General features: G+C 35.8%; 1 protein-coding gene across 4 annotated transcripts in view; it reads left to right on the forward strand.

Annotated features, from left to right (window-relative positions):
• The window catches only part of LOC135216718 (dual specificity mitogen-activated protein kinase kinase 6-like), a 92,277-nt gene that overhangs the window by 13,637 nt on the left and 61,480 nt on the right, over positions 1-17,160 (forward strand). For all 4 annotated transcript variants that reach the window (XM_064252175.1, XM_064252174.1, XM_064252177.1 and 1 more), the window contains exon 3: positions 7,843-7,909. In XM_064252175.1, coding sequence (XP_064108245.1) covers positions 7,843-7,909 — 67 coding nt within the window. The remainder of the gene's footprint in view (positions 1-7,842; positions 7,910-17,160) is intronic.

Genomic DNA, 17,160 nt, shown 5'->3' on the forward strand with positions numbered 1-17,160 from the left:
TTCTCGGCCGTGCCGGACCCATGGGCAGCTGCAGAGGACGCTCTTCACACCCGTGGGACAACCTCTTCGCCTATGCCTTTCCCCCGTTCAGCCTTGATTCGCAAGGTGATCAGTCGAGCACTGGTCACCCCGAATCTCAGGATGATCCTGTGGCTCCCAAGTGGCCACAGGCCATTTGGTATCCGGACCTGCTGGCTCTTCTCGCAGGAGAACCGAGAGAGATTCCCCCTTGGCACAACCTTCTCGCCCAGCCACACGTCGAGCGGTACCACCGAGCAGTCCAGTCCCTACGTCTTCACGGCTGGCTGTTATCCACCATCTCTTGCGAACGAGAGGCTTTTCTCGTAGCGCAGCAACAGAGATGGCTGGAAACGTCCGTCAGTCCTCTGCAGCTGTGTACCAGGGGAAGTGGGCCGTCTTCTGTGGTTGGGTGTCGTAGACGGGGTCTATCTCCTCTCAGAGGCCACTCTTCAGCAGGTAGCGGATTTCCTCGTTTTTCTTCGCCGAGAGAAGCTCCTCTCAGTCCCCACAGTCAAAGGATACAGAGCCGCCTTGGCGCTCGTCCTGAAACTGAGGGGGTTGGACATCTCGAACTCGTTCGAGATCTCCTTGCTTATGAGGAGCTTCGAAAGGTCTTGTCCACCCAGGGAACTCAGGCCCCCTGCGTGGGACGTGACTCTCGTCCTTAGGAGTCTGACTCGAACACCGTTCGAGCCACTCCGGGAGTCGTCAGACAGGGATCTGACCCTCAAGACCCTCTTCTTGCTGGCCCTGGCATCGGCGAAGAGAGTAGGGGAACTTCATGGTCTTTCCTATGATGTACGACACTCCAGGGGATGGGGATCCGTGACGCTCGATTTCTGTCCAAAAAAAAACCCGAACTTCGCTGCGAAGACTCAGAAAACCGTCGGTCCCTGACGACAGGTTCGAGTCATTCACGATTCCCTCCCTATTGGACTTCACCGATAATGATGCGGATGAGATGCTGCTTTGTCCTGTGAGGGCGCTACGGCGCTATCTGAAGAGAACTCGACACCTCAGGCCTGAGTGTCGACGCCTCTTCGTTAGCACCGGGGTCACCAAGAAAGAAGTATCCAAGAACACACTTTCATTCTGGCTGCGTGAGGTCATCAGGAGGGCGTATGAGGCTGATGGTAGTGACGACATCCGTACGTCCCGTCCGAGAGCTCACGAAGTCAGAAGTATTGGCCCGTCGTTGGCGTTTCGTAAGAACTTCTCCGTGGCGCAGGTCCTGAAGGCAGGGGTCTGGTCTAACCAGACTACCTTTACGTCCTTCTACCTTCGGGATATTTTTGCCCACAGGTCCTTGGATACCTTTTCCTTGGGACCCGTGGTGGCTGCTCAACAAGTTGTGTAGCTAACCCAGAACCCTCGCAGGCTGAACAGCATCGAGTCCTGGTGTGACTGTGTGGATGGATGTGTGAGTGAGTGAGTGACTGGCTCTCTCTTCCCATCTTTTCCTCCCCCTCTACCTGTGGGCAGAGGGCCATGGTCGTCACTACGCTGATGAGGACGAGATGCAGGTGAGCTATGACAGAGCCCCATCCTATCCCTTTCACTAGGGATAGGAGCAGAATATCCCCACCATTCCTTATACAAGGGGGGGAAGTGGATGCCTACAAGAGTCAAACCCATGACTTTATATTTGCTCCTGTACAGGAACAAGTTCTTACATTGCTGGTACGAAGAGATAAACGCATGCCTCTCTCTAGTACTCGTGCCAGAGGTCTGACCATGATCCTGCGGTGCACACCCCGATCAATCGGACAGAGGCTTGGATCCCTCCCTCGCTCTTACGACCAGGGAGGCTTCCAAGGTTGGGCGAACACCAGTCTGTTCACAAAAGACTCAGATTCCTCCCACCAAGAAGTGAGTCTTCCTATTGTAAAAGGACCGAAGGTTTGTATGCCGTGTCGGAACAAATGACAATTTGTCCAAAATTGCATTTTTCCTAACTATACAAAACCTGAGGTCCTTTTACACATAGCCCCACCAAAAAAAAAAAACCCCTCATGCCACCCCTCACTCTGCAGTTTTTTTGCTTGGGCCAAAAGCAAAAGTGATTTGTTTACCTCCCAGTCGCGCCGCAAAGCGCGCCTGTCGGACAAGCAGTCAACTACCGAACCCCTTGTTCGAAAGCTTACGACCTATCCAGCTGCCGCTAGTACCTTCCTATTGTAAAAGGACCTCAGGTTTGTATAGTTAGGAAAAATGCAATTTTGGACAAATTGTCATTTTAATCAAAACTATTGGGCATGAAAGAACACATTTTATTGTTTTCACTCCAATAAAAGATAAATATGTAAAGCCCTTAGTATTTTGATGAGATCAAGTGAAAATATTGAATGGAATTTTTTTATTTTTGTTTACGCAATAAACATGCCCTCGGCACCATCTACTAACGAAAAAAATAACTAAATTTCATTCCCAAATGATACGTTTTTAAGTGATATTTCGACTGAAAACACTTTGTATAACCTAAAATTACCTTGTCCCTATAAATAGAGTATCTTGAGATTCATTTGCGCTAACTAGAAGCAAGAAAATAGCTCTGATTTGAGTTTAATACAGAAAAACAAACTTACCTTGTAATTGCCCTCGGCTGATTTCCAAACCAAAACATTTATTGATGTTTGTATTTTATAATACAAACAAATAGTAATATGATAATACAAATACAGTGGGGCCTCCCCTAGTTGCGGATCAGGAATCGCGGGATCAGTTCATCACAGATTTTTCCTTGGACCACTTTTCAGCCTATATTGCTGGTATGAATTGCAGCATCGTGGGCTTGTCTGTGGTAGGCTAAGCCAAGGCTTAGATAACCGCCAACATGCGTGAACAGATTCACATTATGATATTAACGGACAATAAAGGTAATAAAACCATTCTCACATTATATATTATTGGCATATTTTCATAATAAATAGCCTATTCATGGAATAATTCCACGTCATTGACATCAACTTGTACTTGGAGTGACCAGCAACGAAATGTAAACATTGAGTTACATTGCGTTCACGACGACCTTTATCATTGTTAAACCCTTTAGAAATGTTAATAGTAGTAGTGTAATTACTCTAGTAATAACATTTTGGAAAACATTGATTTTCAATTCAAACTTCATTATTATTTTGGTAGAATCAATTAACTTCTCCAAACAATGCAGTCATACAAACGATAATTGTCATAGATTATGTATTGTTTCCGATCGGCCACGAAGCATCAACGTAATAAAACCATTTTTACCTTATATATTTTTGGCATATCTTTGCAATAAAATGCTTATCTTATATATTATTGGCATATCTTCAAAATAAAATGCCTTTCTTAATATTTTTGGCATATCTTCATAATAAAATACCTATCTTATATATTATTGGCATATCTTCATAATAAGCCTCTTCAAGGAATAATTTCTTGGGTAAAGCATTTTTCAAAAGACAAAAATACACTTGACAAGTTTACAGTATGCATTGATTACTTTATTTTGATGTGATTACATTAACCCTTAAACGCCGATTGGACGTATTAAACGCCGATTGGACGTATTAAACGCGCACAAAAATTGTCTGTTGGATACTAAATTGACGTACGAAACGTCAAAGCAAAAAAGTTTTGTTAAAAATTTCCGGAAAATAGTTATAGGTCTACTTGGCAAAAACTTTTGAATCACACCTTGAGGGATGCTGGGAGTTCATGGATCAAGCTGTTGTTTTGTTTACAATCATTACCCAGGCGCGCAAGCGCTAATTTCTTTCTTTTTGCAACACATCTCATAAATTATTTTGTCACTTTGACATTATTTTTGCACCATTTTATATTAGCCGTTACATAGAGTTTTATATATGAAAATGTGCGCAATTTCATGTAGAATACAACTAAAAACAACCCATGGTTGTAGCTTTTATCAGTTGAAATATTTTCACATAAATAACTAAGTGTCAAAATTTCAACCTTTGATCAACTTAGACTCTACCGAAATGGTCGAAAAACACAATTGTAAGCTAAAACTCTTATATTCTAGTAATATCCAATCATTTTCCTTCTTTTTACAACAAATTGTAAGTCTCTAGCACACTATTTTGATTAATGGTGAATTTATGAAAAAAAAAAAAACTTTTTCCTTACGTCCACGCGTAACTCTTCCGAAAAAATCTGAAATTTTTTCGTCCATTTGTTGTAATGTTTGCACCGTTTTATGTTAGCAGTTACATAAAGTTTTATATATGGAAATTTGTGCAATTTCATGTAGAATACAACTAAAAACAACCCATGGTTGTAGCTTTTATCAGTTTTGAAATATTTTCAAATGAATAATAATTGCCAAAATTTCAACCTTCGGTCAACTTTGACTCTACCAAAATGGTCAAAAACCGCAATTGTAAGCAAAAACTTCTACATTTTAGTAATACTCAATCATTTGCCTTTATTTTGCAACAAATTGGAAGTCTCTCGCACAATATTTCGATTTATGGTGAATTTATGAACAAAAACTTTTTCCTTGCGTCCGCGCGGTAACTCTTCCGAAAAAATCATAAATTTTTTTTGTCCGATTGTCGTAATGTTTGTATAGTTTTATATTACCCTTTACATAAAGTTTTATATATGAAAATGTGCGCAATTTCATGTAGAATACAACAAAATACAACCCATGGTTGTAGTTTTATCAGTTTTGAAATATTTTCATATAAAGAACTAAAGTGGCAAAATTTCAACCATTGGTCAAACTTGACTTGACCGAAATGGTAAAAAAATGCAATTGTAAGCTAAAACTATTACATTCTAGTAATATTAAATCATTTACCTTTATTTTGCATTAAATTGGAAGTCTCTAGCACAATATTTCGATTTATCGTGAATTTATGAAAAAAAACTTTTTCCTTATGTCCGTGCGGTAACTCTCCTGAAAAAATCATAAATTTTTTCGTCCAATTGTCGTAATGTTTGCACTATTTTATATTAGCCGTTACATAAAGTTTTATATATAAAAATGTGTGCAATTTCATGTAGAATATAACAAAAAACAACCCATGGTTGTAGTTTTTATCAGTTTTGAAATATTTTCATATAAATAACGATAAATAGAAAAAATTTGACCTCGACCAAAATGGTCGAAAACTGTAATTGTAAGCTACAACACTTACAGTCTAGTAATATTCAATCAATTACCCCCATTTTGTAACAAACAGAAAGTCTCTAGCACAGTATTTCGATTTATGGTGAATTTTTTAAAACAACAAACTTTTTTTTTTTTTTTTTTTTTTTTTTTTTTTACGTCCGCACGTTACAAATTCATGCATCATATTGTGATAATATTTTCTGTGTGTTGCTTTGATCATTTTACAATCTGTTATATACCAAACTCATCGCAATTTAGTGTGTAATACAACGAAAAAATAATTAACTCATTAGCTTTAACCGTTTTGCTCATAGTGTGATTAGTATACAATTATATATGAAAAATTTTTTTCGTGGTCATATATTCCAATATTTATATATGATATTGATATTTTTTTTCATTTCTGATGGTTGCATACTAAACTGAAGGCAATGACAAAAAAAGGAGCCAAAAAGGAACTCTTAATCTTGAATATTAAGCCTGCTGTGATTTTTTGAAAAAAACTTTTCCGCTTCGGGGCTCACAAGCGAACACCGCTGGCATACGGGAGACACTTTCAGAAATACTGGCTCGGTGTTTAAGGGTTAATATTACAGCACGGTACTTTATTCAGTACATTAACTAATTTTTTTTTATCATAAATGTATATTCATTCACAAAAAAATACTTCACCAACCTACAGTCTCGTTCTTATGTACGTACATATTATTTTACACAATGTGATAGTGGTTACACCATTGTACAAAGTACCCACGTAATTTACATACTTATGCTCTATACTTTATCAGAAAACACTTTGCTTACGTTTTTGTGGATCCCAAATAGATCTATATCCCGGAAAATCAACGAAGTTGCGAATTTTTTCATAGAGTAAGATTCACTAATTACTGTATTTTCATCTTATTTTCAGGACTAAAGACATTTTTATGATAAAAATGATTTACTAATTTTCAGATACTAATATGAATGTAAATAACAAAATATCGATAAAATGGTAAATTAAAATCCCACAATCACAACCTCTCTCTCTCTCTCTCTCTCTCTCTCTCTCTCTCTCTCTCTCTCTCTCTCTCTCTCTCTCTCTCTCTCTCTTATACTACTCTTAATGAAGTAAAACAGCAACTTTTCCAATAAACCTTATTTCACCTACAGAATAAACTATAATACTGATCTATTATTATTGTAATACAAGAACAGATGGTCCTCGACATTTGTAGGTACATACGTGTTGCCATATTTTTATTCTTTCTGTGATTTACTAAACTGTGCTTCAATACAACTTATATAGTTGACTCAATGATTATCACACGTTATAACAGTATACAAGAGAATATTTTATCACTATCGATGTTTCATTTCATATCACCGTAAAAATATTTAAAATACCAATTTCATATGTAAATGTTGTTATTATTCTTGTCGTAAGCTAATCAACAGTTACTCTGGTCCTAAGCCTCTCTCTCTCTCTCTCTCTCTCTCTCTCTCTCTCTCTCTCTCTCTCTCTCTCTCTGAAATATGAATTACTGTATCATAAACTTTCATGTATAAACTTAAAAATAATAAAAATTCCATTAATAAATTTGTTTCTTTTAGCAACTAAATTTTTTTCCAAAATAATTATTTTAGTAATAAATGTTCATCAGCTGATTCTAAACGTAAACAAAAGACAAAAATAATTTTTATTGCTGTATTTTTATTATTATAGTTGGGTACTATAATCATTACAGTATATCATGTTTTTTTCATCATAAATATGTTCATTCACAAAATAGAGTATGTACTTTTAGTTTTGTGCGGGAGCCAAATCATGAAAATATGTAAAAAGGAATTGTTAGCTAATATACTTTTGTTTTCTGATCTGATGAAGGGGAAATTGAAGGTAGGAAAGAATTTATAAAAGATTTGTGACATTATAGAGACATATAATTTAAACCCACACAAACAAAGGAAGCATAAAGTAAGCAAGAGAGCCGTTTCAATGACAATACCCTTCTACTACTACTAATATGAGCAGCTATAGATAGTTTTAAAATGTTAAGTTGCAGTAAGTATACATGTGTATCTTCAACCTACATAGGATAGCATGGACCAATCAATAGTAAGTACCCATATGACAGTTTAAGGTATATTAGTTGTTTAAATTAGTATTAAAATAGGCAGTTAGCCTATAAGGGTTTTTATAGGTAGGACATCTTTGGTGTTCGAACTATTGAAGTAAGCAGTTGGGGTGGGTATAGCCTAGGGGTTTCTGAGGTGTGTGATAACATGGATAGTATTTGCTTATCGTGGGTGGTTGTGGCCCCCAACCCCCGCAATTATCTAGGCCCCACTGTAATATTATTGGATGCAGTGAAGTAAAGCATAAATTTTTAAAGGATCTATGGAAAAGATGCATATCCATTATGTTTGTATTTTATCATACAATACTAATATGTGATTATTACATACTCAAATTTTATATCTCATGTAGGATGTGACCCCCTTAAAATTAGCTCCAAAGTTAGCTCTTCAAAAGTCGCATGATACAAGAGTATATATGGTAATCATAATTCCTAGAAAGGAAGCAAACACAAATTTGTCTTTGTTCTTACAGAAATATGTTGCTTGTCTTTCATATACTATAGGAATATCCTACAACACAGGTCACTGAATTTCCCAGAAATCCTTCTTTTTTCTCATACAAATGTTTTTGTTTGCAGGGCGATCAAAGAGGAAAGGTCCAGACCTAAAATTCAAGTTTGCTGATACTCCACCACCTGCACCTGTGTAAGTTAAACCATAATTTCACATAAGTAACTTATCAAGTAATTACATAGCTATAGTAAGTTCTACTTTCGGCTACTTTAATTCAAAATTTTGTGGCTAACGCTTCAAACCATTGTGTAGGTGTCTATACTCAGTTTTTTCCATCTGTCCAACCTGCCTGTGGTGCTCATGTATGGTAACACTGCGTCCCAGGCTTTAAATAGTTACGCTATGTGTAAGTTTTAGGTAAATAAAAGGATATCTGGGTGTACATTTGCAACTGAAAGTGTTTTAACAATTTGCTGTATGCGAATTGCACCTTTGATATTCAGAATAGGATATTGTTGTTATTGTTGAATGTAAGCTGCCTTTTTTGGGGTGGCGAACGGAACAGCCAGATGCAGTGGTGGAAAAATTGCTTCTCTCACTGTTTACTACGGCAACAATAATGTATTGATTTTATGTATCGAAATTATTATTATTATTATTATTTCTGTATTTATTATTATTATTATTATTTTTTTTTTTCTATCACAATCCTCCAATTTGACAAAGGGGTATTTATAGTGTGGACTTCTAGGTTGCATCCTGCCTCCTTAAGGGTCCATCACTTTTCTTACCATGTGCGCCGTTTCTAGGATCACACTTCTGCATGAGTCCTGGAGCTACTTCAGCCTCTAGTTTTTCTAGATTCCTTTTCAGGGATCTTGGGATCGTGCCTAGTGTTCCTATGATTATGAGTACAATTTCCACTGGCATATCCCATATCCTTCTTATTTCTATTTTCAGGTCTTGATACTTAACCATATTTTCCCTCTTTTTCTTCAAGTCTGGTGTCCCATGGTATTGCGACATCAATGAGTGATACTTTCTTCTTGATTTTGTCAATCAACGTCACGTCTGGTCTATTTGCACGCATCACCCTATCTGTTCTGATACCATAGTCCCAGAGGTTTTTTGCTTGATCGTTTTCTATCATGCCTTCAGGTTGTTGCTTGTATCACTTATTACTGCAAGGTAGCTGGTGTTTCTTGCACAGGCTCCAGTGGAGGACTTTTGCTACTGAATCATGCCTCTTTTTGTACTGGTTCTGTGCAAGTGCCGGACATTCGCTTGCTATGTGGTTTATGGTTTCATTTTTCGTATTGCACTTCCTACATATGGGAGAGATGTTATTTCTATTTATCGTTCTTTGAACATATCTGGTTCTTAGGGCCTGATCTTGTGCCACTGTTATCATTCCTTCAGTTTCCTTCTTGAGCTATCCCCTCAGTAGTCATTGCCATGTGTCATCGCTGGCTAGTTCTTTAGTCTGTCTCGTGTATTGTCTGTGCATTGGTTTGTTATGCCAGTCCTCTGTTCTGTTTGTCATTCTCCTGTCTGTATATTGTGGGTCTTCGTCTACTTTTATCAGTCCTTCTTCCCATGAACTCTTGAGCCACTCATCTTCACTGGTTTTCAGATATTGCCCCAGTGCTCTGTTCTTGATGTTGATGCAGTCCTCTATACTTAGTAGTCCTTTCCTTCCTTTCTTTCGTGTTATGTATTGTCTGTCCATATTTGCTCTTGGATGTAGTGCTCTGTGTATTGTCTTATGTTTCGTAATTTTCTGGTCTATGCTACAGAGTTCTGCCTTTGTCCATTCCACTAATCCTGTGCTGTATCTGATTACTGGCACTGCCCATGTGTTTATGGCTTTTATCGTATTTCTGTCGAGTTTTGACTTGAGTGTCGCCTTGAGTCTGCATATATTCTTTCATGATCGTGTCCTTAATCTCTTGATGTTTTATATCCCCTCCTTCCATTATTCCCAGGTATTTGTATCCCGTCTTACCTATGGTTTGATGTTGCTCCCATCTGGTAGCTTTATCCCTTCAGTCCTTGTTACTTTGCCCTTTTGTATGTTGACTAAGGTACATTTTTCTATTCCAAACTCCATCCTGATGTCCCCAGATACAATCCTTTCAGTCTGGATTAGGGTATCTATTTTCTTGATGCTCTTACCAATACAGCTTGATGTCGTACATTAACATCAGATTGTTAATTCTGTTGCCTCTTTTCTTGAGTTGGTACCCGGCATCCATCTTCTGCAGTACTTTTGTCATGGGAATCATGGCTACTACGAAGAGTAGTGGGGACAGTGAGTTGCCCTGGAAGATCCCTCTCCTGATATTAACTTCTGCTAGTCTTATTCCAGAGCTTGTAAGTATTGTATTCCAGTTGCGCATTGTATTTTTGAGGAAGCTGATGGTGTTTTCCTCTGCCGCATATATTTTCAGGCATTCTATTAGCCATGTGTGTGGTATCATGTCGAAGGTTTTCTTATTGTCAATCCATGCCATGCTTAGGTTGGTTTTCCTTCTCCTACTGTTCTTCATTACCATTTTGTCTATCAGGAGCTGGTCTTTTGTATTCCTACACTTCCTTCTGCAGCCTTTCTGTTGGTGGGTGATGGTGTTTGTCTCCTCGAGGTAGTTGTATAACCTTTCGCTGATGATACCTGTTAGTAACTTCCACATTATTGGTAGGCAGGTGATAGGCCTGTAGTTACTGGTTATATTTCCTTTAGTCTTATCTTTTCGTACTAAGGATGTTCTTCCTGTGGTCATCCATTTGGGCGCATGGTGATTTGTGATACAATGCTGGAGGAGTTCTGCTATTTTTGGGTGTAGGGCCTTGAAGTTTTTGAGCCAGTATCCATGGACTTCATCGGGACCTTGGGCTTTCCAGTTGGGCATTTTCTTTATTTGGTGTCTGACAGCAATTCGCCGTCAACAGTTTACCGACAACAGTTCATCGACATGCTCAGTTTATCAAGTGCACAATTCACCGTCAATAATTGATAGAAAATAAAAAAAAAAGGTCTTAAACAAAATTCAATCGGCCAAGTGGAAAATAAAATATTTTCATTGACTTATATTTTTATTGAATTATAATTGATGACAAATTCAGATTGCAGCCTTAGTTAATGTTTCATTACTTATTGGTTGTTTCGGCTTTTAACCTTTTATCTTTGATATATGAAATAATTACTTACTAGTCTTTATTTAGGAAATTAGAAAACAATGTAGATTTTTTTTTTTTTTTTTTTTTTTTTTTTTTTTTTTTTTTTTTTTTTTTTTTTAAACACCGAGCCAGTATTTCCGAAAGTGTCTCCCGTATGCCGGCGGCGTTTGCGAGTGAGCGCCAAAGCGGAAATTATTATTATTATTATTTTTTTTTTTAATCACAGCTCGCTTAATTTTTAAGATTAAACGTTCATTTTCGGCTCCTTTTTTTGTCATTGCCTGAAGTTTAGTATGCAACCATCAGAAATGAAAAAAAATATCATTATATATAAATATTGGAATATATGACAGCACAAAAAAAAATTTCATATATAATTGTATATAAATTGCGCTGTGAGCAAGACGGTTAAAGCTAATGAGTTAATTATTTTTTCGTTGTACACTAAACTGTGATGATTTTGGTATATAACAAATTGTAAAACGATCAAAGCAACACACAAAAAATATTATCACAATATGATGCATGAATTCGTAACTCGCTTACGTAAAAAAAAGCTGTTTTAAAAAATTCACCATAAATCGAAATATTGTGTTAGAGACTTCTTGTTTGTTACAAAATGAAGGTAATTGATTGAATATTACTAGACTATAAGTGTTGTAGCTTACAATTGCAGTTTTCGACCATTTTAGTCGAGTTAAAGTTGACCGAAGGTTGAATTTTTTCTATTTATCGTGATTTATATGAAAATATTTCAAAACTGATAAAAGCTACAACCATGGGTTGTTTTTTTGTTGTATCCTACATGAAATTGCGCACATTTTCACATATAAAACTTTAAGTTACGGCTAATTTAAAATGGTGCAAACATTACGACAATCGGACGAAGAAATGTATGATTTTTTTTTTGAAGAGTTACCGAGCCTACGTAAGGAAAAAGTTTTTTCATAAATTCACCATAAATTGAAATATTGTGCTAGAAACTTCCAATTTGTTGCAAAATAAAGGTAAATGATTGAATATTACTAGAATGTAATAGTTTTAGCTTACAATTGTGTTTTTTTACCATTTCGGTCGAGTCAAAGTTGACCGAAGGTTGAAATTTTGGCACTTATCGTTATTTATATGAAAATATTTCAAAACCGATAAAAGCTACAACTATGGCTTGTTTGTTGTTTTATTCTACATAAAATTGCACACATTATCATATATAAAACATTATGTAACGGCTAATTTAAAATGGTGCAAACATTACGACAATCGAACGAAAAAATATCAGATTTTTTGGGAAGAGTTACCGCGCAGACGTGAGGAAATGTTTTTTTTTTTTTTTTTTTTTTTTTTTTTTTTTTCATAAATTCACCATAAATCAAAATATTGTGCTTGAGACTTCCAATTTGTTGCAAAATAAAGGTAAATAATTTAATATTACTAGAATGTCAGAGTTTTAGCTTACAATTGCGTTTTTCGACCATTTCAATCGAGTCATAGTTCACCGAAGGTTGATATTTTGCCACCTATCATTATTTATATGAAAATATTTCAAAACTGATAAAAGCTACAACCATGAGTTGTTTTTTGTTGTATTCTACATGAAATTGCGCACAATTATTTATATAAAACATTATTTAATGGCTAATATAAAACTGCAAACATTACGACAATCGGACGAAAAAATTTCTGAATTTTTCGGAAGAGTTACCGCACGGACGTAGGAAAGTTTTTTTTCTAAAATTCACCATAAATCAAAATATTGTGCTAGAGACTTCCAATTTGTTGCAAAATGAAGGTAAATGATTGAGTATTACTAGAATGTAAGAGTTTTAGCTTACAATTGCGGTTTTTTGCCATTTCGGTCGAGTCAAATTTGACCGAAGGTTGACATTTTGACACTTATTGTGATTTATATGAAAATATTTCAAAACTGATAAAAGCTACAACCATGGGTGTTTTTTTTTTTATTTTACATGAAATTGCCCACATTTCCATATATAAAACTTTACGTAACGGCTAATATAAAACTCTGCAAACATACGACAGTCGGACGAAAAAATTCTTGATTTTTTCGGAAGAGTTACCGCATGGACGTAAGGAAAAAGTTTTTTTCATAAATTCACCATAATTCGAAATATTGTGCTAGAGACTTCCAATTTATTATAAAATGAAGGCAAATGATTGAGTATTACTAGAATGTGAGAGTTTTAGCTTACAATTGCGTTTTTCGACCATTTCGGTAGTCAAAGTTGACCGAAGGTTGAAATTTTGGCACTTATTTATATGAAAATATTTCAAAACTGATAAAAGCTACAACCATGAGTTGTTTTTTGTTGTATTCTACATGAAATTGCGCACATTTACATATATAAATCTCTGTAATGGCTAATATAAAATGGTGCAAAAATTAGGTCAAAGTGACTAAATAATTTCTGAGATTGTCGCTGATGCTTTTTAGTGCGAGAAAAAAACAAATTCACGCTTGCCTGCCTGGGTAATGATTGTAAACAAAACAACAGCTTGATCCGTGAACTCCCAGCATCCCCCAAGGCGCATGATTCAAAAGTTTTCGCCTGGTAGGCCTATAAATATTTTTCCGTACGTCGGTTCAGCACCTGACAGACAATTTTTGTCGACGTTTAATACGTCCAATCGGCGTTAAAGGGTTAAACATGGTTAAAATATACAGTAAATAAAGCAACTGTACAGTCATGGGCAAAATATTTAAGAAACAAAATATTTGAGAAATAAATAGATGTATAAAAAACCACAAATTGTTTTATTTAAAATCAGAAAGCAGATAATTATCTGCCTGCATATAATCAATGACATCGCTATGTGAAGAGTATTTTTCAACAATCCGTTTTATTCTTTCAGAAGAAACACAGTATTTCTTTCTTGATGGTTGAGATGAAGTACCAGCTAAGAATTGGTCAACTTTACATCTTACATCATTATAATTTTGTTCCTTCTTCAAGAAGTCGAAAAACTTCCATATATTAGGGTGGTGCCCAGCAACTTGTGTTTCAAAAGTTCGGTGCCAGCCTTCTACCGTATTATTTGTCTTCGGTAGGGATAGTAAAGCAGATTCATAAACATTCACCATCTCAGGCTCAAACTTGGGAGGTCTACGACGGTTTCTTTTGTCAGGACGGCCTATCCACGTATCTTCAAAATAGTCTACTACGGCTTCTGCTTCACTCGGGAGGATGTCAGCATCACATAGCAATTCAAATGCATTGACTACCGAATCAACAGGCACATATGCTATGGCGGGCAAATAACGGAGATTTAGAGCAAATTCTGCATCCTCTTCATATCTTCTTTTCAGTCCATTAGCCTGGATGGCACGAAAGAGACACTGAGAAAAATGGAAGAAACATCCTTTTAATACCACGCTTGGGAATTCTTTTTTGCATGCCTTTATCATTGCGTGTTCAAAATCAATAGTTATCGGGGAAGGAGATGAAAAATGTGTATTGATCTTAATCTTCTCTAGTAGCGTATTGTAAGATGCTTCTGACTTATCTGGAAGTAATGCATAGACAAGCGAAATTGCTCTTATTTTCTTGAAATCCATGGAATGTATATAGCTGATAAAATAACAATGGAACAGTTTTGAATGTTCCATCCCCATACCAATGATCACTATTTGCTAGAAGATGATTGTTATGCGAAGTAGCAAAAATTAATATGCGATTTTCAGTTGGTCCAGAGTCTAAAACTAAAATTTTTTTTACCTTGAAACGTTTTTGTATACTCGCTAGTAAGAGTCAATTCACTTTGGCATTGTGGAAGAGGTGGTAGGCATTTATTCTCAAATCTGATACTTCTTATTGTCCTTTTCATCGTCTGTGTTTTCGGAAGTCTACAAGCAGCTGCTTCGTTGCAATTCTTAAGTTCGTTTGATATTAGTGCATGAGGCGCTTCTATGGAAGATTTGGCTTTGTGTTTTCCACAATTTTTTGTGCTTCACTCTCGGCTGCATCACAAACATGATTATGCTCAGTCACTTCTGCTACAATTTCACCGTCACACGTAGTTACTCGCACTTTGCACCTTATTTTGTGATATTTGTCACATTTCCAGTATATCTTATCTTCATGCTCCTTGTCTTTATAAAAGAAATAGCCATGAACAACAAGCTGCTGCTTTCCTTTTTTGGATTCTATAAAATGGAGAGGCATGATGCGCTATGTAGTGAAAATCTTTGTTAACTAGACCATTTATATTTCTTACTGAAGTAAGAAAATACACTGTTATTATTTTGAAACTCAAGCTAATTTGGTAATTTAGTGCATCGGCTGTTTCTAAACTACCTGTTTAGTATTATTTATTGCCTCGGTTATTTCTTAACTACCAGTTTAGTATTCTAACCCTTATTTTATGTGGCTGGTACAGTCTTGTTAATGATCTTTCCTTTTTTATCTTAGCTTAATTGTTGCCGGTGAATTGATCAATCACAATGTCGGTGAGTTGTGCAGTCTATAAATTGAGCATGTTCTTGTCCGCCACTGTTCTGAAAAATGCATGGTGTTATTTTATTAATTTGGGAGCTAATTATAACTCACTTTGTTAATGAAACTTCAGCTTTTTGTTATAAGTTTTCATGCATTTATATTTAAAATGTTTATTATAAAATACTGCGGCAAATCTAAGCCAATATTCCGCGGAGCAGCCAATGTTTTGGTTTGAAATCAGCTGATGGCGAATAAGAGTTTTTTTTTTTTTTGCGCCATATTTAATGCAATTCTGAGCAAATTTTCTTGCTCCTAGTCAGCATAAACGAATATCTAGGTACTTGACTTATATAGACAAGGTTATTTTTCCTTATACGACGTGTTTTTAGGTGGAAATACGAATTGAATATGTCACGTTGTGATTGTGAACTTTTTTTTTTTTTTCGTTAACAGATTACGTTGGCAGCATGCTTACTGCTTAAAAAAATTACTTGATTCCGTTCGCAATTTTCCTTTATATCATCACAATACGAACTTTACGTTATTTATCTTATATTGGTGTGAAACCAACAGTAAAATGTGTTCTTTCAAGCACAGTAGTTTTGATTAAAATGATTTTATCTCAATTTTATCTACGGTTGTGTTTGATGGCATATGTTTACAGGAGTTTTATCCTTGTTGCTGATGCTTGATAGTAGTCATTAGCAGCTTGAACAGTTTTCTCAGCTTCAGTTATAACTAGGTTTAAATTTAACAGTATATTTCAGGATTGATCTTTAATCTATATTGATCTTTGATCTATAGCGAATAAAGTTATTACATTAAGATATCTCAGTTCTATTCTACATAATGTCATTTATAACAAATACGGTAATAGTGTACTATAGTACGATGATTGAAATAAAAACCAAATGGCTGTTATCCAATTTGGTTGTACTTAAAAAAAAAAAAAAATGTTTCTCGTTCGGTTGTTCTTGGCTGTACACGTTTACGCAACAAGTATAACGTTAAAACCATACTTTCATCATTCTCTTTTGCTGTTTTTAAACTTATGTAACTAGAAGATGGGATAAAGTTAGGCTATTGTAATTTGGTCTCTCATAAAATCAGATTATCGTAAGACAAATTATCGTAACTTGAACACTACAGCTATCTGTACACTGTATAAAACCTTATTATATCTTTGCATACTCTAGACACCCAAAGGATTAAAGCTAGGCTTTTTTCACTTTACAGTATTTATAATGCAATAGTGCCTCAGGATATGAATTTATCCATTCCGAAGCGGCTTTCGTAACCTGATTTTTTTGTATCTTGAACTATGTTTTACATATAAATTGCATAATTCGCTCCAAGCACTACAAAAACTCCACAGTAAATTTTATTATAAAGCTAAATTGACCAATAAACATTTCACTTTTGAATACTGTAAGGACAATCTCTCTCTCTCTCTCTCTCTCTCTCTCTCTCTCTCTCTCTCTCTCTCTCTCTCTCTCTCTCTCTCTCTCTCTCACTACAAGATACATTTGTCATAGTGGTAACTTTATCTCTCTCTTGGCTGCAAGTGTTAGAAGTACGTATGTAAGTATATACCTTTAAGGGTACTAATGTTTAGGATTACTTTGAAATTATACGAATACAATCTCTAAGATTAATACAGTAATATGATGATAATCTAAGGTAAATTTGAAGTAGGATGTTACATAAGGTATACATTTGGTGTTTCTATTTCATCCTTCTTTTATCTATCTCTCTCTCTCTCTCTCTCTCTCTCTCTCTCTCTCTCTCTCTCTCTCTCTCTCTCTCTCTCTC

This window comes from Macrobrachium nipponense, chromosome 6, assembly GCF_015104395.2.
Source record: "Macrobrachium nipponense isolate FS-2020 chromosome 6, ASM1510439v2, whole genome shotgun sequence".
Classification (NCBI taxonomy): Eukaryota; Metazoa; Arthropoda; class Malacostraca; order Decapoda; family Palaemonidae; genus Macrobrachium; species Macrobrachium nipponense.